The following is a 27594-nucleotide window of genomic DNA, read 5'->3' as shown; positions in this document are numbered from 1 at the left end:
CGCCCTGTAGATTGGCCAGATTTGTGGGGTGACGACGTGCTGTTGCGGTAAGAGCTTTGAGGCAGCAGAGAAGGTTCCTGTTGCTCTCCGTGAGGATCTGCAATTAGCTCTCATCTTTGTCAGCTTGCCGGGGTCACACAACAATCCAGGTGACCCCTCGTTCGCTTTCTGGTGTCACTGTGTGGTTGCAAACTTTAGAGTGTTTGGTGAGTGAGAACAAGTTTAAAAAGCCTCCCCCGTGTGTTAAGCTTCCTCTGTTTTATGCAGAACAACTGAGCTGTGCTAGTCTGGAGCCGGGAACTCCCCAGCGGAAACCTTACACCCTACAGCTCAAATCCAGCGCTCTTTGCAGCCTCGCAGGGGAAACTCGAGCCGCCCTGCAAACGTGGCGATTCAGCCCCCTCCAGCAGGCACACAGCCTCCCCTGCCCAATAGCAAGCGCTGTAACATCTGGGGACAACCTTTCCTTGCAATCTCTCACGTGACTCGTTAGGGAGGAAGGCTGAGGGGCTTGTGATCACAGCCCACAAGTGGGTCATTTGCAACTTGCAGCTGCATTCCCAGGGCTACCTGGGCGATAGACTCTCAGCAACAGCTGGTATGTGGCAAGGGGTGCCGCTCGCTGTCTGTCGAGATGTGGGGAGCGTAAGTGTGTGTGCTTGGGAGCTGAAAGGTACCAGGCTCAGCTGCTGCACGTAGGGACCGGTGCTAGAGGTTCCACGCGTGCGGGTGCTTTTGGAGGTGATGCAGCACGTTGGATGACTTGATCCATGTGTCATAAGTTGACATTTCTTCTCCCCTGATTCCTTATTTGTAACAAACTCACGTAGCACTCTTCTCTCCCTTTCTTTCCCCCGGGCTGTGGCGGATCCGGCCTTGCTAGGACCAGAGAATGGGCTTCCAGGCTGCCTGCTGTTTCGTGCTGCTGCTTTGCACAGGAGGGTCATTCAGCAAACCCACTCTCAGGAAGGAGAGGGTCGCTCATCCAGACCCTCCACTCAGCGATCTGCTGCACGAAGATAACCAAAGCTTCCAGTATGACCATGAGGCTTTTCTGGGCAAGGAGGAAGCTAAGACTTTCGATCAGCTCACCGCAGAAGAAAGCAAAGAGAAGCTAGGGTAAGATGGGCTCCTAGGAGTGGAAGGGAACGGCCCTCTCCAAGGAGATGCATTACAGGGACTCTGCCGCAGTAGTTTAATGCACAACTTTTTTAAACAAGTGGAAGTGAAATGAGCGTATCGAAATAATAATAGGGCGTTGCACTAGCAAGAACCTGAAAATGCTTCTGTAATTGTAGGCTGGCTGAGCGCGAGCCCTTGAAACTACACGAGCTTTTACTGGAGAGGGAAATACCCTTGATTTCTGTGGCTTTACACCTATGTTGCAACAGCCCCTAGTGTGGAGGAATATAGGCTTTCCCAGCCACGGAGCCTCACTTAACGGGAACAGGGTCCCCCGCCCCATCAAACGCTGATAACGTGGCAGAGGGGAGGTCCCGTTGCATCACTGCATAGTACGGAAAGGATTATTTCTGCAGAAAAAGAGCTGGGAAGAAGCCTCAGAGGCAAAAGTTTCAATCTTACTTTCGCTTTTTGTTTTTGTAACGGAAATTTTGCACCCGAGCTAAAGCCAGGCGTGAAGGGTTGTGTGGCAGTGGTCAGGCGTGAGAATTAATTCAAGTGCCGCAGGTATTATGCAGCGCTTGCAAATTTCTCCATAGCAAGAGATCTCTGGGGAGGTTTGCTGACTCCCAGCTGAGTGACAGGGCTTTCTCGAGCCGACCTCCAGTGGCGCTAGTCACTTCAGAGCATTGCCCGCCCACTCACAGGGTACTTGTGGGAAAAGTTGCCTCGCAAAATTGAACTTTACAGGATGACATTTGTTTGACCACTGCCTCTCCTCCCACAGCCCAAACTGATTTTACAAACAAATGCTGAAAACTCAAGGCTTAGTTTCACTCCCTCTGTTTAAATTATCTTTTCTTTTTCTCTCCTCCAACTTCTCTGGCCTTGCACTGAAGCTTTTCTTCCTCCAGTTGAGGATAGCTATATGCAGCACCCAGGACCGGCGCTAGGGTTTTGAATGCCCTAGGCAGACGGCAATTTTGCGGCCCCAGCACGCTGGTCCCGTGGCTCCAGTGGAGCTGCCGCAGTGGTGCCTGCGGGCGGTCCACCGGAGCTGCGTGAGCAGCCGACCGTCCGCAGGCACGACTGTGGCAGCTCCATCCGAGCTGCGGACCAGTGGACCGCACGCAGGCACCACTGTGGCAGCCCCACGGGAGCTGCCTGCCGCCCCCCTTGGCGGTGCCCTGACCCAGAGGACACCCTGGGCTGCAGGCTCCCTATCAGCAGCGGCTGCTCAACCATTTAAAAAAAATTTGGGGGTGCTTTTTGGCACCCCAGGCAACCGCCTAGTTCGCCTAAATGGTTGCACCACCCCTGGCAGCACCATACTGAGACTATGGCCTGGTCTACACTACGCTGTTAAACCAATTTTAACAGCGTTAAATCGATTTAACGCTGCACCGTCCACACTTACACTGGCTTCTTCTATATCGATTTTTAAAGGGCTTTTAAATCGATTCTGTACTCCTTACCAAAACGAGAGGAAGTAATGCTAAAATCGAATTTCTAATCGGGTGTTATGTTGTGGACGGAAATTGACATTATTGGCCTCATTATTTTACCAGTAGCTACCCACAGGTGCACTGCTTCCAGGAATCGATGCTGCCTCGGACCTATGGACGCACACCACCGAATTTAATGTGCTAGTTGTGTCGCGCACAATCAACTTTATATTATCTGTTTTATAAAATCGGTTTAAGCTATTCAATTTTCCTTATCGTGTATCGTAGCCTTCATATAAACATTTCAAGTCGTCCGCTTCTCCCATCACCTTGAGTAGCACTGCTTGTCAACTCCCTCTGCACCAGCTCAGCCTGTGTCCAGTCCCTTTAAAATGGCAGCTGTTTAAAGTCACCCTGCTGGCACCTATTGCTCTTACCCCTGTGTCCTCACTTCTGCAACTCTTCGCTAACTCTCCAGCATCGCCATCTAAGCTTCCTGCCTCACTTTGCTACCTTACAACTTGCTTTTCATGACTTACAATTACGCTAAGATTAGTCATGGGTATTTTTAGTTAAAAGTCTGGACAGTGCACAGGCAGTAAAAAAAATTCAGGCCCATGGACCATACTATTATAGCCTGCTAAATCTTTGGGGGTCGTCGTAGGTGTGGGGGGCACTGGGGCGCTTGCTGCGTCTCTGGGGCAGAGGGTGCCTGGGCGTTCTGCTGGTGCTCGGGGGCTGGGAGCAGAGAAGGCAGCGGCTTGCGGTGTGCCAGCCTGGGACCTCTGCTGGTGCTTGGAGGGAGGGGCCAAGACTGCCCCAGCAGGTGGCCAGGCGGCTTGGCCTGAGAGCCGCCTAGAGTTGCTCAGGTGGCCCTGGGGTCAGTCGCTCGGGCTGCTGCAGAAGTCATGGAGATCCCAGAAAGTCACGGATCATGACTTCCGTGACAGACTCGCAGCCTTACTTATAATGTTTGTCTCTCCCCTTGCTAATTATGGTGGCTTTGTCAACCTCTCCCACAGTGTGCCTGTTCGTTCTTCCACGTTGCCTCTATCTTTGGGACAATCATCCCTTGAATCTAGTCATCACCCTCTCATCCTTTGATCCTCCTTAAGACCCACTTTGCTCAGACATCTATAGGACTGGTCGGTTTAATGGCCAGTTGAAGAAGACATGGTTTTATTGATTTGTAAAGGAAAAATTATTTGTCATACTTCTTTGTAGCCTCAAGTTGTGCCCTGAATATCCCTCTAGAACACATGGACTGCATTACCTCAGCCTGCCTCCCCTTTCCTTGCCACTGTTTGTCTATCCTTACTCATTGCTTTATTTCAATGTGAGTGTAAGACAGTAAGGGCTTGGCTTACACTTGAAATTTTCAAGGCTTGCCGCAGCAGCGGCTTTGAAGTGTGTGTGTGGTTGGAGCGGCAGCGGGGGAGAGCTCTCTCAGCGCTGCATGTAAAACACATCCTTTGACGGGTGTAGCGTGCAGCGCTGGGCCGCAGTTCCGCGCTGCCCACTGTACCTGAGAGCTTACAGCGCTGCATCTTGCAGCGCTCAGGGGGGTGTTTTTTCACACCTCTGAGCGCGAAAGTTGCAGCGCTGTAAAGTGCCAGTGTAGCCAAGCCCTCAGTAAGGACTGTCTCGTATAGCACTAAGCACAGTGGGTCTGTGATCCTGTTGAGTGATACTGAAATACAAGTAATAGTAATAGATGCTGTAACAAATATTTAAAACATAATTAGCATAAATGGGTAACTTGTCCAAATTATTGAAAGGCCTGGAATTAGCAAACTTAGCACTCCCAACATAAAAAGCAAACTGTCTCTCTGATTCACATATAACATACAAACATCTTAGGCCTTCTTAGTTTAAGCTGGAATCACTTTTTGGCCTGGGGCTACACTTGGAAGTTATACCAGTATAATTATTGGTATTAAGTTATAGGTGCCTTACACCAGTATATTTATTCACCTTCCATATGGGAATAGCAGTACAGATATAACTGGTACAGCTTTCTTGTGCAGACAAGCCTTTACTATTTCCATGGAAGGAAGCAGGAGCTCCATGTAATTATATATAAATAGTATGCAGTACCTTTTATTGAATAATCTAAATCAGCACAAAGTGAAATTTAATTTTCAGTTATTTCAGTTTTCACCGCATGAATCATGTAGGGGAGATACAGACAGACACATGGGTGTAAACACTAAACCAACCCTACAATAAATAGCATACTAAACAGGACTCTTCAGACTCTCTCACAGAAATACTGCCAATGCATTGTGATGAAGATTGAGGGGATAATTTATCAATGGTCATGGTGGATTCTCCATCACTGACAATTTCAAAATCAAGTTTGGAGGTTTTTCTAAAAGATCTGCACTAGGCATTTCTCAGGGGGAGTTTATGGTCTGTGTTATACAGAGATCAGACTAGATCAGTAGTTCCCAAACTTTAACAACCTGTGAACCTCTTTCAACAAAATGTCAAGTCTCGCGAACCCCCTCCTAAAAATGAATATTTCCAGGTATTTTCTCCTTTACCTGAGAATAAATTATGAAAGCAGTGATCTTGGAAATATAAAATTTGTTTTTATGACATGCTTATTACACACTATTATTAATTATCATTACAGTATTTTTATTACATTATGAAAATGGCAACATTCTTCCAAGATCTCTCTTTTGTAGCTTGTATCACGCTGAATAACATTTAAAACAAGTCTCTTATGTTTCATCAAGGAGTATCAGATGTGAAACAGCATGAAGATATTTAAGAAGCCAACTCAAGTAGTTTCCCCTACACAAACATTCAGGGCTTGAGCAGTCCAGGCAAACACCACACATTACAACAAAGCTTAAACTTGTTCTTCTTAATAATTTAAAAAAGAATACTAGCAGCCTATTTAATTTAAAAAACAGCAAAAAAAATATCCACCTTCCTTTCCATTTCTTATAAGGAGTCTTGAAGTTTAAATCTCCTCAGTGTAATATATATGTTTGCTCAGCTCTTGGAAGTCCAGGGGCTCCGGGCTGCTAGCCCCTTGCTGCCCGGGGTCCCTAGGGAAAGCTCTGTCCACCATTAGGGAATTTTTCCCTGAGAACCCTCTGTAACATTTTATGAACCCCCAGGGGTTCACGAACCCCAGTTTGGGAACCACTGGACTAGATGATCACCAAGGTCCCTCCTGGCCTCGGAATCTATGGATTCCAGAGTTATGGTTCCCCGGATGAAGAAGGCCCTGCCTTGCAAACTTTCTAGATTACACTCAGTGAAGTTCAGCATCACCAAGTGATACTGGGATGCAGGGCAGCAGGCACTCTTTCAGTTATTCTGGTCCTATAGAGGATTCCATTCCTAACACTGAGTCATATTCACTTATGACTAATAAAAAGCTAGCATAGCAGTAAACTCAGGACCTGAACTCTCGTCTCTGGCATATCTCATCTCTGGTTCATATTATGTCCATTTTAAACCAAGCTTCAGTTAGGATATTACACCTCTCCCTTTGATTGTCCCCTTGGACACAGATCTGAGGAACAAGAAAGTGTACTGGTGTGTTGCTCAATGACTAAATATTGCCTAAGGTAGGACAGCTTCCAACATGCTTCTCCTGTCTCCTACTGTCCATACTGCCTGGGTTTTGAAAGCTCAATCCAGAACTGAGTGCAGCTTCGAAAGAGGAAGCTCCAGTTTAAACATCCATGAATTAAATATGGAAATACAGGGATACTTAATACAGATATGTTTTGAACCATCTTTTCCTTTCTCCACCTCCTCCTCCCTAGTTATGTACATTTTGGTTTCTTTAAAATGGATAGTGTGATGCCTTTTCAAATTTCTACTGTTCTCATTTTCAGAATCAGACACACCCATTGGTCTTTGATTTTCCTAGCATTGTTGATCGTTAACCATTACTTTAACTTGATCCTGCAGCTGCCTTTCTTTGACAGCATCCATTAGTCAGTACAATATTTAAAGAAACAAAATCAGCCTTGGTATCTCAAATTTCAGACTGTTCTGGAGCAGGATGGTTTGTGACTTCCTGTCCAAGCAGAATTTGAGTACTCTCTGATAAAGAAAACATCTACTTCATTTTTGCTATCAAAACAAGTCTCTTCCCCAACTCATCTGCCGACAGACTAACTGCTGTTTGCCCCCAGTTCACTTTGGGTAGCTGGAGGTTTGATAGATGGACTCCTGGCCCCCTTTTGTGGGGTTCAAACTCTTTTTCCCCATGATGGGAGAATTCACAGGAATTCTCTATATGAGAATTGTATCATTCTATATGAGAGTAATATGCATAAAGGAGAAATGGACTGTAAACTAATCTCTAGGGCTCCAACTTCAGCTATAATTACAGAGGCATAGTTTTGCTTTTTGATTGATAGGTCGTGTGAAGTACAATGCCTTCTAATTCACTACAGTATAGTCTTTAATAGAACTAATGTGTGTCACATACTTAAGGGAACATTTGTCCTGATACGGCATTTCTGAGAAATGGATTTATTCTGTGTTTCTTAAAAGAATCCTGAAGTGGTTTTGCTTATACTCCTGGGGAAATTCTGTCTCACTGTGTATGCGCAGAATTCACGTTCACCACAGATTTCTTTGCTTCCCCCAGAAAAATGACTTCTGGTGCAGAAGCAAAGGGATGCCCACAAGAGCAGTCATGTGCCCCTCTCAGGCAGCGCAGGCTGGTTGGTTCGGGCACCCGGAGCAGCTGATAGAGATGTAAATCAACATTGGGATGGGTCAGGGGGGGCTGGGCAGTCGTGCATGTGAAAGGGAGAGAGACACTCTGTCCCTCTTGCTTGTTGTTGCAGCATGCTTGGCATGGAGAGGCAAGGCTTTGAGGTGTCTCTGAGGAGGTAGGCATGGGGCAGAGCAGAATGTAGCAGCCTGCCTGCTTAGTGAAATTGCTCCCATTGTCTTTATGAATTCCCCTAGAAGTATAAAACAGGTGTAAAAGTTTTAAGTCTCCTTTATGTTGCCAGAGTGGCGTAAAGGACAGGATGGCCTTATAAATGCTTATGGTGCTTTAGTGATTAGAACTGGTCTAAATTTTTGGACTGAAAGCAATTCCTATCAAAATGTGCTCCATGAGCTGTTTGCTACTTACCTTTCTGGAGATGGTCAGTAGCCAATATAAATTGTGATTTTGATTCCCCATCCCTCACTTGCTCTTCAGTTGCCTATAATGTAACACTGAGCACATGGCTGCATATGTTTGTTGACTAACAACTAGAAATAAAGGGTCAAACCTAGCTACATTACTATTAGACAAAGAGGGCTTTGGGATTTCCTCCAGTGCTCCCCATTCCTATGCTTCATCCATTGTATTGTAGTTTAAATAATTTACCAAAATAATTGAAACTTGCATGATCATATTGACGAATGTGTAGAATTTTGCAGAATTTTAAAATATTGTGCGCAGAATTTTTCATTTTTGGGCACAGAATTCCCCCAGGATTATGCTTACCAGCATCCTGACCAGTCTCAAAGTGGAAAACACATCACAGGACACAAACTGTGCAAATAAAGCTTCTAACTCAATTCGGCATTTTTAGGCCTTTTGCTGCTTTTCACACTTTTGATTAAAATAACTTTTGCAACAGAAGAGGAACTTTAAATATTAAAAAGATGCTTATTAAATCAGGACAGAAAGTACCTTATGCTTTTTAATGCTAGGATCCCCAGCAGCTTTGGTCACAAATGGTATCATTTTTCAGCAAGCTGTTGGCTTTAAGGAGGAGGACAGATTTAATTAAAACATTATTTTTAAAACCATTGTCTGGGAAATACTTTTAATTCAGCATAAGAATATTCATGACCCAGCTCTAAGCGAACTGAGTGCAGCTTCTTTAGTAAGTAATTGTCACACAAATGAGATGGGTATAAATATAACAGAGTCTGTTGTATACGACTGATTCATAATGGAAACACTTAGGCCTGGTCTACACTTAAAAGTTAGATTGACATAGCTCTGGCACTCAGAGGTGTGAAAAATTCACAACACTGAGTGCCATAGTTAAGCTAACCTAACCTCTGGTGTAGACAGCATGATCTTGATGGAAGAATTCTTCCATTGACCTAGCTAGTGCCTTGGGGAGGGGGATTAACTACAGTGACAGAAAAACTCCTGTCACTGTAGGATGCGTCTACAATTCCGGCACTACAGCAGCATATCTGCTGCACTGCAGCTATGCTCCTGTAGTAACCATATAGTAGACATGGCCTAAGAAAACCATGTTCTGCTGTTGCTGTAATGCAAAAGAGAGCTGACTAATATACTCTAAAATTAGGCTCATCTACTAGCGAAGAGAAATCTTCCTGACAAAAAAACCCAAACAAACAGATACAAAAGCTGTAGAGCCAGCCCAGTGATAAAGCTGCTGTGCAGTCTGATCCTAGTTTAATAAGACATTCGGGTCTGTTTATTGGTAGGAAGATGCTTGTTCTGGCACTATATATGGCCCAATGTGGCACTATATATGGCCCAATGGCTTCTGGCACTATATATGGGCCCAATGTGGCAATCTTGCTGCTGTGCATCAGACCCAGTCCAGAAGCCAGCAGTGACACCCAACCCAGCAACCAGGCATAAGCAGAAAAGGCTGAAGTTCAGAATCCCTCCCCTTCCCCTAGTTGTAGCTAGCCCATCCTTGTTTCATCCCCAAACACAGGTGAAAGTAAGCCAGTATGCCCCAGTACGGTGTACTGGCAAGAGCCAGTGCACTGCACCGGGGCGGATCAGCTTCCCTGGGCAGCAGTTTAAAGGGCCTGGGGCTCCCAGCAGTGGCTAGAGCCCTGGGCCCTTTAAATTTCCACCAGAGCCCTGCTGCCAGAGCCCTGGGGAAGCAGGCCCTTTAAATTGTCCCCAGAGGCCTGGGGTAGTGGTGTTGGGGCTCCGGTGGCTATTTAAAGGGTCTGGGGCTGCAGCAGCTGGTACTGCTCCTGCCCTTAAAATAGCCATGGGAGCCCTGCCACCGCCTCCCCAGGGCTCTGGGGACGATTTAAAGGGTCTGGGGCTTCGGTAGCCACTACCGCCCTGGGCCCTTTAAATCATCTCCAGAGCCTGCTGGAGCCCTGGGGTAGTGGTGGTGGGACTCTGGCAGTGATTTAAAGGGCCAGGGACCTGGCCACCGCTACAGCCCTGGGCCCTTTAACTTGCTGCCAGAGCACCGCTGCCGCTACCCCAGAGCTCCAGGGACTATTTAAAGGGCCCGGGGTGGTAGCAGCAGCCCGAACTCCCGGCTGCTGCTGTTACCCCGGGGCTCTGGCAGTGCGGCTCAGGTAGCAATTAAAAGGGCTTGGGGCTCCCACTGCTGCTAGCCTCTGGGGCCCTTTAAATCACCACCCAAGCCCTGCTGCTTGAGCTCTGGGTAGCAGCTGCGGAGCTCTGGCAATGATTTAAAGGGCCAGGGGCTCCCAGCTACTGCTATTGCAGTGGAGCCCCAGGCCCTTTAAAGCTCCATCAGATGCCGGGACCCCCTCCGATGGTGATTTAAAGTGCCCGGGGCTCTGCTGCGGTAGCAGCAGCTGGTGCCCCAGGCCCTTTAAATCAGCCCCGGGGCTTCAATCCGCCTCTGCAGCTGGTAGCTCTGGGGGTGATTTAAAGGGCCCGGGGCTTCCAGCTGCTGGTACCACAGCCCCAGCCCTGGGCTCTTTAAATCCTGATTTAAAGTGCTGGGTATTTAAAGGCCCCGCTTCTTCTGGTAGAGACCCCTCCCCCTCCTAAGGACTCCGGAGTACAGGTAAGTCCTTTAAGTTACTTTCACCCATCTCCAAATATCCCTGCTACCATATGTAGTACAAGGTTCTGCACCTGTAGGTTCTGTGCACCCTCTGTGTGTCCTTCCAGATTTGCCCTCTCTTTGTGCAACAGAATTGAACTGATTTCACTGCTAGAGAGCTGGGGGCAGGATGTTCCCTAAGTGCTTGTATTGAACATAGTCCCACTGAAGTTGCTGGGACTATATGAGGTTTTGTGCAGCAGGCCCTTTAGCCCTGGGAGAAAGAGGTTTTTAGTTTTGTGGGCTTGTGGGGACAGCTTAACGAGTATTGCGTATAGTTTTGGTTTTGTAGCCTTGTGGCAGTGAAACCTCTGAATTTTCACTTTGTTAAAGAATGAGCCACTTCAAATGGGGACACTACGACTTTTGTGATTGAAGAATGAATTTTAGCTGCATTGCAAAGCAGTCGGAAGGCTATTGTTCTTTTGCCACATCATCCTTAAAAAGACATAAGACTTTGTTTCTTGCCCACCTTCATTTTAGTGGGAAGCAGCCATAAGTCATGTAGATCATGGCAGGGATGCAATTAAGCTAGAAAAATAGAAGACTGCACTTGAGGGAAAAATAAACAGTGCTGACTACAAGCAGCATAGCTCTTGGCTCTGACCAGTTCTGGAGATACCGAGGAAGTGTTAAAAATAACAATAGGGTAAAATATTTTCTAGGCCCCTGGCAGAAACATTTCAGTTACTTTTAGCATTTAACAGTAGACCGAAATGTCAGCCAACTCACTGAGGTTAAATTCATTGTGGGACAATTCCATTGATAAATGTGTCCCATTGTGGTGTCAGACTTTCAGGGGAGAGTCACTGAGGGGTACATACAAAAAGAAAAAAGCTGGCCAATCAGGTAACATGTTCTTTTTTTATTTCTCAGGTGAAAGTTAGCAGCACTTCTTTTTTCCCCCCTTCAGAAAAGTCTTGGTTATGAATGCAGAAGGCAGACTCTGCATATGTCTGTACCCCGTGTCTGTAATGAGATCTGTAAAGATGTAATGTGCTACAAATCCAATGACGATAGCAGATCAAACGCATCATTGCTGAAAATTAAGTAAAACCCATACTTGGTATTGAACTAAAGTAGCTCAGAAAAGAACACTGCTTTAGATGGAGAGCAATTTGCTGCCCTAGGTGGAAGGAGCAGTTACGGGGGCAGACTCACCCATCCCTTTCTCCATAAAAGATCCTACAGAATCATCTAGTCTTCACTGAACAAAATGTCGGCCAGCTCACTTAGGTTGAACTCATTGTGGGTCAATGAAGACTAGACAATTCTGTTGGGTCTTTTATATTGCTTGATGGTGGCTGAATTAAATAAAGCCAATGTGGCTGCACCTGGCAGCTGAGACTTCAGTGACTACGAATTAACTTAATTTCAAGAGCAGGTGAAGACACCACGGTAAGTCGATCTAATTATATCGACTTCAGCTACGTTATTCATGTAGCTGAAGTTGTGTAACTTAGATGGATTTTTTTTCCCCCCATCCCTCCTCCCCCAGTGAAGACCAGGGCTTTGTGATAGAGCATCTCTCTGCAGCTTTGGCTCGTACAGTAACTCCTCACTTAAAGTCGTCCCACTTAACGTTTCATTATGTTGCTGATCAATTAGGGAGCATATTCATTTAAAGTTGTGCAATGCTCCACTCTTACACTGTTTGGCTGCCTGCTTTCTTCACAGCTGGCAGCCTTCCTACGGGCTCCCTTGCCCCAGCGCCTCTCTCCCGCTGGCAGACTCTGTGGATCAGTGCCTTCCCCCTCCTCCTCCTGCCTGCAGCAATCAGCTGGCTTGCAGCATTTTGGAGGCAGAAGGGAGGAGGAGGAGCGAGGACTCAGTGTGCAGGCTCCCCCTCCCTTCCCTGCCTGCTGAACGCGGCAAGCCAGCTGATTGCCCCAGGAGGAGGGAGGGGGGAGGAGTGAGGACTCGGCTGGCAGGCGCCTCCTGCTGGCGGCAATCAGCTGGCTTGAGGCATTCGGGGGTGGGGGGGGGAGGTGCGATGAGTCCTCGCTCCTCCCCCTCCCTCCTGCTTCCCAATGCTGCAAGTTCCCTGATTGCCCTGGGCAGGAGAGAGGCGAGAGGAGCAAGGACTCGGCGCACCTCCACTCTCACTCCTGCTGGTGGCAATCAGCTGGCTTGCGGCATTTTGGAGGGAATGGGGAGGAGCGAGGACTCGGCATGCAGGCTCCCCCTGCTTCCCGAATGCGACAAGCCAACTGATTGCCCCGGGCAGAAGGGAGGGGGAGGAGCGAGGACTTGGCCCGCCTCCCCCCTCCCTCCCCTACGTGGCAATCAGCTGGCTTGGCGTTTAGAAGGGAGGGGAGGGCGAGGGGAGGAGCTAGGACGCAGTGAGCAAAGTAAAGGGGGAGGAGGTGGGGGGAGAAGAAGCAGGTCAAGGGTCGAGGCTTGGGGGAAGGAGTGGAGTAGGTGGGCTGAAGGTTGAACCCCACCATCTCTGGTGCTTGCAGAGTAGGGAAAGCTGCCCTGGAACCTACCCCCCCTCCCCATTTACATTAATTCTTATGGGGAAATTGGATTCGCTTAACATCATTTCACTTAGCTGCATTTTTCAGGAACATAACTACAATGTTAACTGAGGAATTACTGTACTTCTTTGTGGAGAGAGGGCAGGCACAGTCAGGATCCCATGTAGATTAGCAAAGCTGGACTGGCATGTGCATTTTATTTCTTTTTACCAGCTCTTAAAGATGTGTCTCTCTTTGCAGGAAAATTGTTGATAGAATAGACGATAACAAAGATGGCTATGTCACAACAGAGGAACTGAAAAACTGGATTAAGCGAGTGCAGAAACGCTATATCTATGAAAATGTGGCTAAAGTCTGGAGAGATTATGATGTAAACAAGGATAACAAAATATCCTGGGAAGAATACAAACAAGCCACATATGGTTATTATCTAGGTAAGATTACTCAAAAGGCAACATTTTAGGCTGGAATTTTCAAAGAACCCTTAGGGAGACCGAAATTTCATATCTATCAAAATCACTGGACACAGGCATCTAACTCTTTTAGGAGATTCTAGTCTTATGTGAAATTGTAAATTAACATAGTTCAAAGATCAAAAGTTCCTTGGTTGTGCATTTGAAAAATAGAGCCAATCTGCACCATGGTCACCTCTGTGCATAGGGATTTCAGGAGGGGAAGAATAAGTGAATAAAATTTCAAAGCTAAGTTAAAAGCATCTGCTCCTATTAGTAAACTAAGGGAACTGTGTTGTTGTTTTTAAACCTTTCTTTCAAAAGAAATATGTTGAGACTAGTAAGTATTTGCTGCATTGTTTCTCGGAAGTTTCGGTTTGGATGCTAAACATTTATGTCAGGTCTAAATAGAATGTAATTATTCTGTCAGAACATGCCACAGATTATGATCAATTATAAATGAAAACCCCTAAAGCAACATTTATTTGAAAATACATTTGAAAGACGTGATTCTTTTCTTTTGTCCCCATGGAAGATTTAATCTGATGTGCTTGATATGGCCACAGTTCAACAGTTGAGTTTTAGTGTGTTTCATGTACAGAAATTGGATGGCATAAGGGGTCAGGGCGTCTCGATCCAGTTCTGAATGGGCAAGTGTCCACCATTGAAACCAGGACTTCTGTTTGCAATTTCAACAGCAGGGCTTTGGATTAAGGGCCTGATCCAAAGCCCATGAAGCCAGGCCCTGAATGAATTACGGTTCTCTTCTCCCTCCAAGATGGATGTGGACCCTCCAGCATGTGGCTGATACGTATTTGGGTGGGATGAGGAAACTTGTGCTGTTACTATTGATACTCTACTTCTCACCAGGGCCATAAGCCCAAGCTCTTTCATAAGCACTGAAATCACTCTGAAAAACGTGAACCCCCTCTGCATTTAATTGTTTTAAAATGAAAACGGCATACATATGTTTTAAAAATGGTTACCCACGAAAAAAAAGTTAATCACTGATGATACAAGGTTAAATAAGATTCAACTGAAATATTCTACTGCACATCTTATTAAAAAAAGTACAGCTTTCAGATGTGATCAAAGGAGACCATCTGAAGGTTCTTTAATTAGGGCACGTTGTAATCAGAGGGAGACCCAAAGCATTTGAAGGAAGGTATTGATTGAAGTATATGTCAACATACTGACTTTCATTCTGGAGGAAAAGGCCTCCTACAGACTCAAAGGCCACCTCACGCTGCTCGACATGACTGGATGAAATTCATGTCTGCGCAGAGGGACAGCACAATTCTTATGCACCACTTTGATCCCATTTTGAGGGCGTAAGTGAGATTCAGGATGTGCCCAGTTTTGTGCTGACTTTCTACACACACATTTCACTGTGTGCGAGAGCCAGGCTTTGGAGAGCGGCAGATATATCTTGATCTTGTTTTAATGCACAATTAAAATTCACAAAACCATTTCCCAAAGTAGTCATTTAAAAATCAGATGAGTCTATAAAGGCCTTCATTTTGAAATTGTTTTTTCAAGATTTTTAATTAGTTTAGTGATGCTATTTTTCTAGAATTCTCATTCGTTTCATACCACTGAGTTTAAATCTCATTGTTTTAAACCACCTAGGAGAGAGGTAGCTGCTAGATAAACATTAGTGAGTCTGCCAGTTTCTGAAACCAGAACTCCCTAGTCTCTTCAGTTTTGTTGTTTCTGGGTGGCAGGGGTACCTCCCAGCTACCACAGGAGGTGGGGGTACTGTTACAGGTTGGATCACAGAAACCCCCTTGGGAGCTGCCACCCGATGTGCCAAGACTACATCTATTCCTGTCTTCCCTGCCAGCTCAGGACTCCAGCACCCTGTTTTGCCAGCCAGACACTCCTGTATGCTCCAACAAAGACCCAGGGTCTGAATTACCTGCCCCAAAGCTGCAGCTAACAGAAGTGTGCTGGTCTTTAGCACTCAGATGCTCAACTCCCAAGGGGGTCTAAACCCAAATAAATCTGTTTTATCCTGCATAAAGCGTATGCAGGATAAACTCATAAATTGTTCGCTCTCTATAACACTGATCGAGAGAGATGCACAGATGTTCGCCCCTGGTCCCCTCGGTACTAATACATACTCTGAGTTAATTAATAAGTAAAAAGTGATTTTATTAAATATAGAAAATAGGGCTTAAGTGGTTCCAAGTAGTAACAGACAGAACAAAGTAAGTTACCAACCAAAAGAAAATAAACTGCGCAAATCTATGTCTCATCAAACTAAATACAGGTAAGTTCCTCACCAGTTCCAGAATATTCCCTTTTACAGGCTAATCTCCTTTTAGCCTGGGTCCAGCAATCACTCACACCCCTTGCACACTGTCCTTTGTTCCAGTTTCCTTTCAGTATCCTGGGGGGGCAGGGGTGGAGAGGCTCCTTCTTTAGCCAGCTGAAGACAAAATGGAGGGGTCTCTCATGGGTTTAAATAGACTCTCTCTTGTGAGTGGAGACCCCCTTCCTCACTCCTATGCAAAGTCCAGCTCCAAGATGGAGTTCTGGAGTCACCTGGGCAAGTCACATGTCCATGCATGACTCAGTCTTTACAGGCAGAAGCCAATTTACACATGGTATCTTGTATGTCTCCAGGAAGTCTTATGTGGATTGGAGCCTTTCAAGCTCTTTTTACTGTTAAGTGCTTCTGGATTGAGCACTTAATTTGCACATTCCTTTCCCAAGAAGTGACCAAATGTTTTAACTAAGGCTACTTAGAAATCAAGTAATTATACAGCCAATGTTCATAACTTTGAACACACAAATGGTGCCTGCATACAACTGGGATGAACATAACCTTTACATAGATATGTTACATGGCATATGTAGCAAAACCCTATTCCAGTTATATCATACATATTTATGAGCACCCCCACCCCATAAAGCCTTATGGGGTACACTGTCACAGGTACCATGCAGCTCCCAGCCACTGCATACTGAAGTTATGGAGGTCTGCGGAAGTCACAGATTCTGCGACCTCCATGACCAAATCGTAGCCTTATTCATGATGTAGGAGTTGGAGATGGTAAGGATTTTTTGCAGGCCAATCAGCAGTTTCATCTAGCTAAGCGTTTTATACTGCATTCATCACTGTGATGCTGACTGGCTGAGATTTGCAATATAAAATCTTTGATTTCTTTTGAGAGATATTAGATCATGCTTTTCTTCTTGAAAAACAAACCAAACCAAAAAAGATAAGTGAGCTTTTCTAAACTGCTCACACGTCATTAATTACCTTAAAAAGATCAGTGGAATCCTTACACAATCAGACTTGGGCAAAAAATCTTTGTGCAGGAATACAAGGACAAGGTAAACTTTGTGTTTATCATGGTCCTGAAGCTCCTTGGCCCAGACATAAAGGATTTCTCCCAGTCATAAGCATAGAGTAAACAGAAATCAATTCCCATCATTGAAAAATGTTATCAAATCAAAACTTGCTTGCAATAACCTGCACTGGGGAGTCTTATATGACACAGACTTAAGAGATAAAGGCTGAGTGATAAAAGCTTCTGGGTCAACAGATCCACCCAGAATGACTGCCATAGAATTTGAATTGGGGCCCTAAACGCTATAAAGGCGCACTTTCAGCTGAAAGGGGCAAAGGTGGCAGCACTATACCCTGCTAAACAGAGGAATCTGCTTCTCTAAATCCTGTATATTCTATGCAACTAGATCATGTCCAAAACCAGGAAAAAAAACAGAACAAACATCTCCCTCCTACAAGCTGGGATACAGACTCTTAACTACCTCATCAGCCCTATACAGCAAGAGTTTAAAGCTCTGTACAAGACTCAGCATATATGTAGATAAATTGGATCTAAATGACAGTGGTTGTTCGAGGACCTTAATTTCTTAGTTTATGGTAAATTCCACTTGCCCACCTGTAGACCACAATTACTACTAAACTGAGCCAGTCATTCGTAAGCACAAGTCCTGTGATCACAAACGCACTTTAATGGCTGGCCATGAATTTAAGATTTCACAAGGGAAATCCTGACACTTTAGCAACCATCCTGACAATGAACTATGTAATTTTAGAATCTACAGGATCTAAGTATTTCAGCAGCTTTTTCTATACACTATCATTGCAGTATTGTATGGTGACAATGCAGCAATATTTTCAGAGACACACACTTCTGAGATTGTCTAACTAATTTCTAGAAAACCCAGAATTTCAAGATGCGACTGATCAACACAGTTTTAAAAAAATGCTGCCCAGGGATGAAAGGCGATTCAAAACTGCAGACCTGGATGGAGACTCAACTGCCACTCGTGAGGAGTTCACGGCCTTTCTTCATCCGGAGGAGTTTGAGCATATGAAAGACATTGTCGTCTTAGTAAGTAGAGTAAAACCAGTTGAATTCCTTTGCTTTTATTCCTCTGAGCCTTGATGCACTTCCCTAACCTTTCAGTTCAGGATTTTAGAAACAGGCTTGGACATAAATAGTAGCCAGCTCGGGGACAGAAAGGAAAGTGCTTCATGGAATTCACTTCTTTTAAGGCTCGTTTACACATAGACTTGCAGTGAAATTAATAAGACTCCTATTTCAGGTTAACTAGAGTTTTTTTTTTAAAAAGAGGGGAATAAAAGTATCCATGGCACCAACTTTCACCGGAATAGCAGGAGTTGTGAACAGAATCTGATTTAGATGTGTTGGTGCAAGTTTGTATATAGACAAGCCCTTACTTAAAATTTGGAATTGGTGTCTGGATTCAAGAGTGATAGGTGCCACCTAGATAGTTCAACAGCAAAGTGGCCAAATCCATTCATATGCATGGAATTTCTTCACTCTGACAGGAGATCTGGGCGTTCCTTTGAATACGAAACTCACGTTGGAGTTGGTCAGTGTCAAGATTTCTGTGCACCAGGAATACAAGGGCAGGCCATCTCCCAAATGTGAAATCTGCCAAAAGGGCAGTGAGGAAAGCCAAACATGGTACAATAACTCAGGATTTCCCTTAGGATTTCAGTTCTGATAATTTTGAGAAGTGGTACCTACTAGTAAAGAGAGCTATTGGAATTTTTGGTAATTTCTTGATCATTTTGACAAAAAAATGTTTTCCAGGAAACACTGGAGGACATAGACAAAAACGAGGATGGTTTTGTGGATCAAGATGAGTACATTGGTAAGTGCTGGAATGGGGTTGACTCTCCTTAACATTTAGCACAAGTACTTTAGAAATCTCCACTCCACCAGTCCATCTCATCTCAAATCTAAGTCAACACTTGTATCACAAGGAAGATCACCTGCATGCCCATACTCAGTCATTTTAAACAAAGAAAACCAAAAAGTTTCTGTCAATTTTAGGCATGTAGTGACACCTATAGCAAAGTCTACCTAATGCTTCCCATTTATAAGACTTGGTTTTTAGTTTCTTACAACTTTGGCAAACTTAAAAGGTGAGGGCTGATTTTTTTTCCCATGCCCAATGTCATTTTTTCCCCCCTGGGGAAGTCAGGTAAAATGGTTCAGCCACTTCCAAGAAAAAGGTTAGAGAAAAATGTTGTTTCTCCCATGTTTTAAAAAAGAATTAACTGTTTCCTTGTGAAGCTCTACTCCTTTCATGTTTTGGAGTGAAGACTTGAAATTTGGTGAGGGAGGTGTGGAAAGGGTCACCCTCTCATCAGGGATGTGCCTTTTGCAGCGCCTGTGAAAATATGGCCAAATTACAAGTTTCTGAAAAAAAATCAGTTCCCATATGCTTGGTCTTGTTAGCATTTGGAAACTAAATTCTCTGAAGAGTCCACCTGCACTGACCATGCTTCATCTTCACGCAGTTCCGTTCAGGTGCGATCTCCATAGTGAGTGATCACGCTCCAACCTTCTGCTGCAGGAGCTGAGCTGGGGATAGGTTGCTCCTCCCAAGAGCCAGGGCTCCCTGCTGTGATGTCAGTGCTTCCTCGATGGAACCCTGGCAGCATGGAGGAGCCTGCCTCAAGTGCAGAGGGACTGCGAAGGGAAGGAGGCAGAGTGCATAGAAAGGGGAGGGGTTGACATTTGGGAGAGAAGTGGATTGGAGCAGGAGCAGAGGTGGGGCAGGATATAGGGGTGGGATAAGAACAAAATGCTCAGTGAGACAGGAATAGAAAAATGTGTGTGGGGGAGAGAGCAGGAGCTAGAGGGGGGAGGATACAAGCAGATTGGGGATTGTTGGAGATAGGAGGTCCTGGCAAGAGTTGGGTAAAGGGCAGAAGCAGAGGAAGGAGTTGGGGAAGGAGACAGGGAGGGGAACAGGAGAAGGAGCGGGGGAAGGCCAGGAGCGGGGGTTGGGGACTGGCAGCAGAGAAACTGGGGCAGAAGCTGGGGAGAGGGTAGGAGCAGAAAAGGACAGGGAGAGACTGGGGCAGAAGAGTCTATAACCATTAGAGAACACTCCCTTACAGAACCCAGAATCGAACCCTTTATGTCTGAGTCTCATCATTCCTTTGCTGTCTAGAAAATAGCTGTGAAACCCACTGACAAAATGGGCCTCCCCATCCTTTCTAGTGGCCAGTCCATATAAGATAACCACCTTCTACTGCTACCAGTTAGGACTGTCGATTAATCTCAGTTAACTCACACAATTAACTCAAAAAGATTAATCACAATTTAAAAAAAATCACGATTAATCATAGTTTTAATTGTACTGTAAAGCAATAGAATACCAATTGAAATGTATTAAATATTTGTGGATGTTTTTCTACATTTTCAAATATATTGATTTCAGTTACAACACAGAATACAAAGTGTATAGTGCTCACTTCATCATTTTTACAGTGCAAATATTTGTGATAAAATAATATAAACAAAAAAAATAGTATTTTTCAATTCACCTCATACAAGTACTGTAGTACAATCTCTTTATCCTGAAAATGCAACTTACAAATGTAGATTTTTTTTTGTTACATAACTGCACTCCAAAAGCAAAACTGTAAAACTTTAGAGCCTCCAAGTCCACTCAGTCCTACTGCTTGTTCAGCCAATCACTAAGACAAAAACATTGTATTAATTACATTTTTGACTGAATTCCTTGGGGGAGAATGGTACATCTTCTGCTCTGTTTTACCCGCATTCTGGCATATATTTCATGTTAGAACAGTCTCGGATTATGACCCAGTCAGCACATGTTGTTCGTTTTAAGAGCACTTTCACTGCAAATTTGACAAAATGCAAAGAAGGTACCAATGTGAGATTTTTAAAGATAGCTACAGCACTTGATCCAAGGTTTAAGAATTTGAAGTCCCTTCCAAAATCTGAGAGGGACGAGGTATGAAGCATGCTTTCAGAGTCTTATAAGAGCATCACTCCAATGTGGAAATTACAAAACCCAAACCAAAAAAAGAAACTGAATCTTCTGCTGGTGGCATCTGACTCAGATGATGAAAGTGAACATGCATTAGTCCGCTCTGCTTCAGATCGTTATCTACAGAACCCATCATCACCCTGGACACGTCTTCTGTAATAGTGGTCGAAGCATGAAGGGACATACAAATCTTTAGCGCATCTGGCACATAAATATCTTGTGACGCCGGCTACAACAGTGTCATTATACGAACACCTGTTGTCACTTTTAGGTGACATTGTAAACAAGAGGCAGGCAGCATTACCTCCTGCAAATGTAAACAAACTTGTTTGTCTGAGTGATTGACTGAACAAGAAGTAGGAAAGAGTGGACTTGTAGGCTCTGAAGTTTTACATTGTTTTATTTTTGAGTGCAGTTCTTTTTTTGTACATAATTCTACATTTATAAGTTCAACGTCCACAATAGAGATTGCATTACAGTACTTGTATGAGGTGAATTGAAAAATACTATTTCTTTTGTTTTTGAAGTGCAAATATTTGTAATAAAAATAGGTATTCCATTTTTTAACAGCGCAATTAATCAAAAAAATTAATTGTGCGATTAATCATGATTAATTTTTTTATTGCCTAACAGCACTACTACCAATTTTTCTTTTAGCTCAAGTGGAGGACAATGGTGTAGCTCTAAAGATCCCAGTGCTGCTATTGATGCATGTGTGGGGTTTAGGACATTAAGTTTGCAAAGGCAAGCACTCAGAAATTGTGAAATACCTGAATTAAAGGTTAGTCATGACCACTCTAGTGGCACAAAGGGAGCAGAATGGGAAATGTAAACTGTAGGTCTGTTCCTGCAAGTTATTTTAGTCAAAATTCAGGCACACTGGGTTTTTGTCTGCTCTCTTGCTCTCAGAGCCAGGAAGGCACAGTGGCAGCATAAGACAGGGACTCAGCAGTACAGGATGTGTGTGTTATACTTGTGAAAGGTCATGCTGACACTGAAGCTAGCGTCTCACTCTGCCCCTTTGTGACTGATTTTTTTAATCAGGAAATTTGCACCATAAAAGCATTGGACCAAACTCAGATAAAATCTTTTTGTTTCTAATGCTATTGTAAAGATCACTCATCACATACAATCAAGAACAATATCCACACCTTAATTAATCATAGGGGGTTCTATTCCTTGGAAATATATTTAGCCTTAAGATGTGAATGCTTTTGTATGACCGAAATAACAGAGCAGCATAATTTCCCCAGTAATTTAAGTTTATTCAGTGACACTACCTACATATAATTACAAGGTAGTTGTCAACATTTGTTACCATGTGAATCTTGGTTCCTCTTGTCTCCTATAGATAGGAGCATAGAATGTTCTTGTCACGACCACCTCACATTGGCAAAGATGATAAAATCAAATTGACGGGACGTGTCAGTTGCTTCAGATAAACAATGTAACTCTTGTGTGCCTGCACTTATTGAAAAATAAAATAAAGAGTAACATTGCGTGGTTCTTGAAGTTTTCTTCAACAGTTATGATAATTTAGGCACAAATTTTCCCATATGCTTTGATTAGACTAAACAGAGCAGCAATTTTTTTTGCTTTAAACTATGGCTACAGTACGTCATACCCACATTTTTGCTTTGTGTAGATTAAAAATAAATAAATCCCACACAGACATTGCACAGCTTGTTTTCCCCCCTCATCAAGGGCCCAATCTAAAGTCAATTGAAGGCATTGGCCCTTCTCCATTGACTTCAATAGGCTTTGTATCAGGTCCCAAGAAAGTTTAGAAACTAAAAATTCCCAATCATGTTACAACACCTAGATAGAATGGGCCAAATTCTCACTAAAATGAGCATACTCAGTTCCATTAGTCATGGGAGCTACATCCACTTACGGCAGTGGAGAATCCAGCCTAGTACAGTACATACATGTTGTTTTTATTGCTAATTTTGGACCAAATCTTCAAGAGGGTTGGACCTACACTTCCCATGGATGGAGTTGGCCTCAAACTTAGCCTGACCTAGAACCATGTGAACAATCTGACAACCAAGAGCAGAGGCCAAAAAATAGGTTTCAGTTTTAAACAGGACAGTAGTAGAGGTTGGGGGTGGGAAAGAATGAGCCTTGCTGACAGGGGGAGTTGATTGGTATGCGAGTCCTGATGGGAGGACCAGGGCAATGAGCAACAGAACTGATCATCCTCTGTCTATCACAAGTTGTTTCCCTAGCCAGGTCACCAATGAGTGGGCTGTATCATGTCCATAAGGTGTAGTTTCCTCACAGTAGGTATCTCTCTGATGTATATCAACTCATGCCACATCACAGCTCTTCTGATCTTTTCCTAGTATAGCGCAGCCCCTTACCTTCCAGCGGAGTTTGCTGCAGTTTGTTCAGTAGTCCAGGGTTAAAAAAGGAACATATCTACTCAGCTGTATTTCTCTCACACAGAGACTTCCATAAAAGCAGGACAAAAGCCACCCAGTTCCATTTAGCAGATTTTTGTTTCCTTAAGTTTTCCTGTGCCTTTTATTCCCTCGTCCACTCTCTGGTTGGATTCTGATGTTATCGACAAAGACACTTGCTGGCAGGGACAAGACGCAGTGCAGCTGTGGGTCCTCTCCTCTTTCCCCAGTACATCTGAGCTCATCTTGAAAGAGTATGAGTGCAGATTAAGAGAGGTTCGTGAAAGAGTGGTACATCACCACATGCTTGTAACCTGGGTAAAAAAAAAAAATCACTGGGTGAAGACATTTGGGGCCAATTTCCTTTTCAGTTACACCTGGGACTGCCCATTAACTTAAGTGGCATTGCTCTGGCATCCTAAAAGGGTGATCTTAGAATGGCTAAAACTAACAATAGTGAAGCCATTTGAGCAAAGCAAGGTGCATATCCATGTGCCCATTCCTCTTCCACCTATGCCCTGCCCCACACAACATACAATACCTCTGTGCAAGCTATTACTGTGATATTTCTACTACTAGCCTGTCTTCATTTTGTGCATAATTGACAAGCTAAATAGGACTTTGAAACCTTTGTTTCCTCTCTAGCTGATATGTTTTCACATGAGGAAGGTGGACCCGAACCTGACTGGGTAATTACTGAGCGTGAGCAGTTTTCAGATTTTCGAGATATAAACAAGGATGGGAAGTTGGATAAAGAGGAGATTCGGCACTGGATTCTCCCACAAGACTATGATCACGCACAAGCTGAAGCCAGGCACTTAGTCTATGAATCGGACGTAGACAAGGTACTCATTGTTCTGGTATATTTCATAAATGTTAGATTAAGAGTTTAAGTGGCTCCCTTTAGTGTCAGCCAGCAAGAGATGATTCTTAATGACTTTTCTTATTAATAGAGTCTGAGTAGAGCTTCAGATGATAAAAATGGTTTTGCTAGAGCCTTACTGCAACAAAATAAATTTGAGTTGATAAAAGTAAGAAACCACAAGAAATAGCTGATAAAATAACTATGAACTCAGGTAGGCCCATTGGCTGTCCTAGTGTTAGAGAGCTTTCCAACCTATGTCCCTACACCCAAAAATTCTAACAGATTTTTCTCTTTTGAAAGGGGACATGGACATTTATGTATAAAACTGGACTAAGAGATAAATAGGAGAAAGATAAAAATAGAAGACTATAAGAAATAAGACAGATTTGCAGCTTAAGGTCTGGCCCATCCCTTCTGCCTCCACTATGATGGGGACTAATAATTCAGCAGCACCTGGATAGGAACCATTGCCCAGCAGGATTTTCCCCCTCTCTCCAACCCTGTTGATGCTCCACTGCTGGAGTTTGGAAGATCAAGACACCCTTATACGGAGCTGACTTTAGAAGGATTTCACTTCAGTTATTAAATGTAGGTGATCATCACCAAACCAGAGAGAAAATATTTTCCATATTAATAATCAAAAAAGAAAAGTTAAAAACAAAAGATGAGGTGGCACAAGTAGACTAGTGCCACATTCCTACTGCTGAAAGTTCTGTGTAGGAATCAGTTAATTATGAAATACATTGAGTGAAATGCAGACCTTAGTGAAATCAATGGGATTATGCCATTGACTTCCACTAGGGGCCAGCATTTCACCCACTGTCTGCAGCCTCTTTGGAGAATTGTCTCCTACTGGGCATCTCGGAAACCTGTACTGATGTTCCTTTTACCTGGTATTTAAAATGTTCTAATAGAGACTTAATTTTTTTCTCCCCTCCCAGGATCAAAAGTTAACCAAAGAGGAGATTCTAGAGAACTGGAACATGTTTGTTGGCAGCCAAGCTACCAATTATGGGGAAGATCTCACAAAAAATCACGATGAACTATGATATTTTTTACAACTCAGTGTGCCACAGACTGTTCAGTTTCTTACCACATTAATGACATGACTGTGGTTTTTTTCCAGCTGAATAACTTGCACCAATATGTTTTTAACATAACAGCTTATTACCTCAGAAACGGGGTAGAAATAGCCTCTTACTCTGCACCATTAAATGCAAGAGCTAGTCACTATGATTTTATTTAAAAAAACCTCACTGTTCTGAATAGATTGCAGTATCACTTTGGAAATGAATGTCTAAGACTTAGTTCTTAGGCTCATTAGAAGTTGTTCATATTTTCTTTAAATGCCGTTGTTTTTCCTGTAGGGAAATGCAGTTTTGATCAGGAAGAAACTTATTGAATGTTTAAACAAATTCCAAGTTTAGTGTTTGTTTTTTTTAAAAATAGCAACTAAGAATTTAGAACCATATTCTCCCTTTCCCATGTAAAGGAGAGATCTTACCTGATAAGAGCCATCGCCTTTTTTCCTCCATGCTGCAGTCTTTCCTCCTGGTTGGGTCCAGAGGTGCTGAATGAATAAGACCTCTTGGAATACAGGCATGTGCACCAGCCCTGTGGATCTTAACCATTTGAGCGCAACACCTAGAACTACACACTGCCCCCAGTTCCCTTTCACTGATCAGAAGTAGCACATCTGTCACACTGGCTGTCACCCCAAGGTTGTTCTTTGATGAGGACAATAGAGTCCATGTTGACAATTACTACTACTAACAGCAGAGGTAATATGGGATGGTTGGTGGGCTGTTGGTTATGCTGTTTCCTGAGAAGAATTATGGCACATGGACCTGTTTTCTAACTCATCCCACACTTTGTATGAGTTACACACTCCACTTTTACCATGGAGGGCCTTTGCTGACTCATTTATGTCACATGGAAAAGAAATGAGATATCTACCCTCTGGACCCTTCTTGAGATTATGGGCCTTCTGTTCTCCTCTGTGCTGCATCAGGGATGCATGTGGTTTAAAGTGCTGGTTTGTATATATACACACATTTATATCACCAAATTGTACCATAGATGGATGGTTTTCCTTCAGAACAGTAAACTTTCCATATGGCTGCATTTTTTACTGTATAATATGAGCTGTTCTTTTTTATATACACGCATGTGAGTGTTTTAGCCCCTTTACTGAGTTGACATGCACAATAAAACCATGACGTTCTTTTTGATACTATGAACGTGCAGAAATGTTAGAGGAGTCATGTGGGAGGGGGAAGTAAAGACAGGAACCAACAGCAAGCTTTTAAACAGTAGCTCCCAAAACTGTGGTCTCCGGACCATACGTAGACCATGAAGCACTTGCTGGTGGCCCACAGAGAGCTGGCTGGGCACGTGCCATGGTTCCTTCTTATTTCCAACTGATAAATCACACCAAAGGAAGATAAAAATATGTTATGTTCCATGTAAAGAATGGATCACCCCTGGCAGGGGAATTTATCCACACGTGTGAATGGCAGGGGAGGCATCCACACGCATTCCCTTTAGGATGTGTGCTCCTTGTTTTGAAAAAAGCTTGATATGCTGACACTGAGCAGGGTCATTCTACTGGTGACTCCACACTTAGGAATATTATTTTTGAATGCAAATTAATTTCAAGGCCAGCTAAAAAATTAAAAAGTGATAATCTAGGCCAGAGGGAAAAAATCCTTAAAAATACATTTCTACTTTGAAAAGTGACTAATAGTGACTGTGTAAAAATGGCACCATTTTATTCAATGCTGCATAGGCCTTGTTCTAATCCTCTGCTTGATGTTGAATTTCTCCCCCTGTGCATATTCTGAATTATATCTGCAGAGTTAAAACAACAAAGAAAAGTTGTGCTCCTTTTTACTCCAGTTGGCAATGCAGAGTCAATGCAGCTATGGGAGAATGAGCTGGAGTCTGTTCTGATTTATGCATTATCAGTCAACAGAATTGTCAATTAAGTTCCAAACGTAGGCTCAAATTCTTTCTTCAGTTATAACTATGTGACTCCAAGGTATACAAGACATGCATGGGTATCGCTGGGGGTGTAATCTGCCTTGCCTAGTCATACACTAGTAATAATGCAGTGAGCCAGAAAGAACACAGCTTTTATCTCTGACAGATTGTGTGCGTTTTTTCTGTTTGGTTGGGTTTTTTTGTTTTTTGTAAACTGAGCAGATTTGTTCTGGAAATTGCTGAAAAGGCAACCCTGGAAGCACCTCTTCCATAAACAATGTCATTTTTACAGGGTCACTTTTCAGAGAACAAGTGCATTTTAGGTCATCCTCTGTTTCAATTCAAACTAGATTCCATCTAGTTTCAGCTAGTATAGATAATTTTGATAACGTTGTAACTTTTTGGTTTCTGCCTTACTATGACATTGCCTAAAATGTCTGTTAAAACCCCTGCTTCTTACACTAAAATGCAGTAGGACAAAATGTGATAAGCTACAAGCAAATACTTTTGTCTCTGCTCTTCCAGTACCCATGAGTTCAAAGTGATGCTTCAATGCAATGTTATCTGTGAAACAATAAAACTCTGTCTTGGCACAGAAACAGAATTTCTCTGCAGTGTTTAGTTTATTATTTGACTTTGTAGCCACGTTACTGCATACTTCATTAGTCATAAACATCGCTGGGAGTGTTCATCTTGAACAGTGGTTTCATATTGAGATTGCGATATTTTA

The 27594-nt window shown here is 43.6% G+C and overlaps 1 protein-coding gene across 1 annotated transcript; it reads left to right on the top strand.

Annotated features, from left to right (window-relative positions):
* The first annotated feature begins 416 nt into the window (after positions 1-416).
* RCN1 (reticulocalbin 1) lies at positions 417-26370 on the top strand. Its single transcript, XM_032799586.2, has 7 exons — positions 417-598; positions 884-1119; positions 13087-13280; positions 17493-17668; positions 18398-18458; positions 23663-23862; positions 24824-26370. The coding sequence occupies exons 2-7, from the start codon at positions 893-895 to the stop codon at positions 24929-24931; spliced, it is 966 nt and encodes a 321-aa protein (XP_032655477.1). The 5' UTR covers positions 417-598; positions 884-892; the 3' UTR covers positions 24932-26370.
* The last annotated feature ends 1224 nt before the right edge of the window (positions 26371-27594 follow it).

Source organism: Chelonoidis abingdonii, chromosome 4 (genome assembly GCF_003597395.2).
Source record: "Chelonoidis abingdonii isolate Lonesome George chromosome 4, CheloAbing_2.0, whole genome shotgun sequence".
NCBI classification, from domain to species: Eukaryota; Metazoa; Chordata; order Testudines; family Testudinidae; genus Chelonoidis; species Chelonoidis abingdonii.
This window is presented reverse-complemented; position numbering and strand designations above follow the sequence as displayed.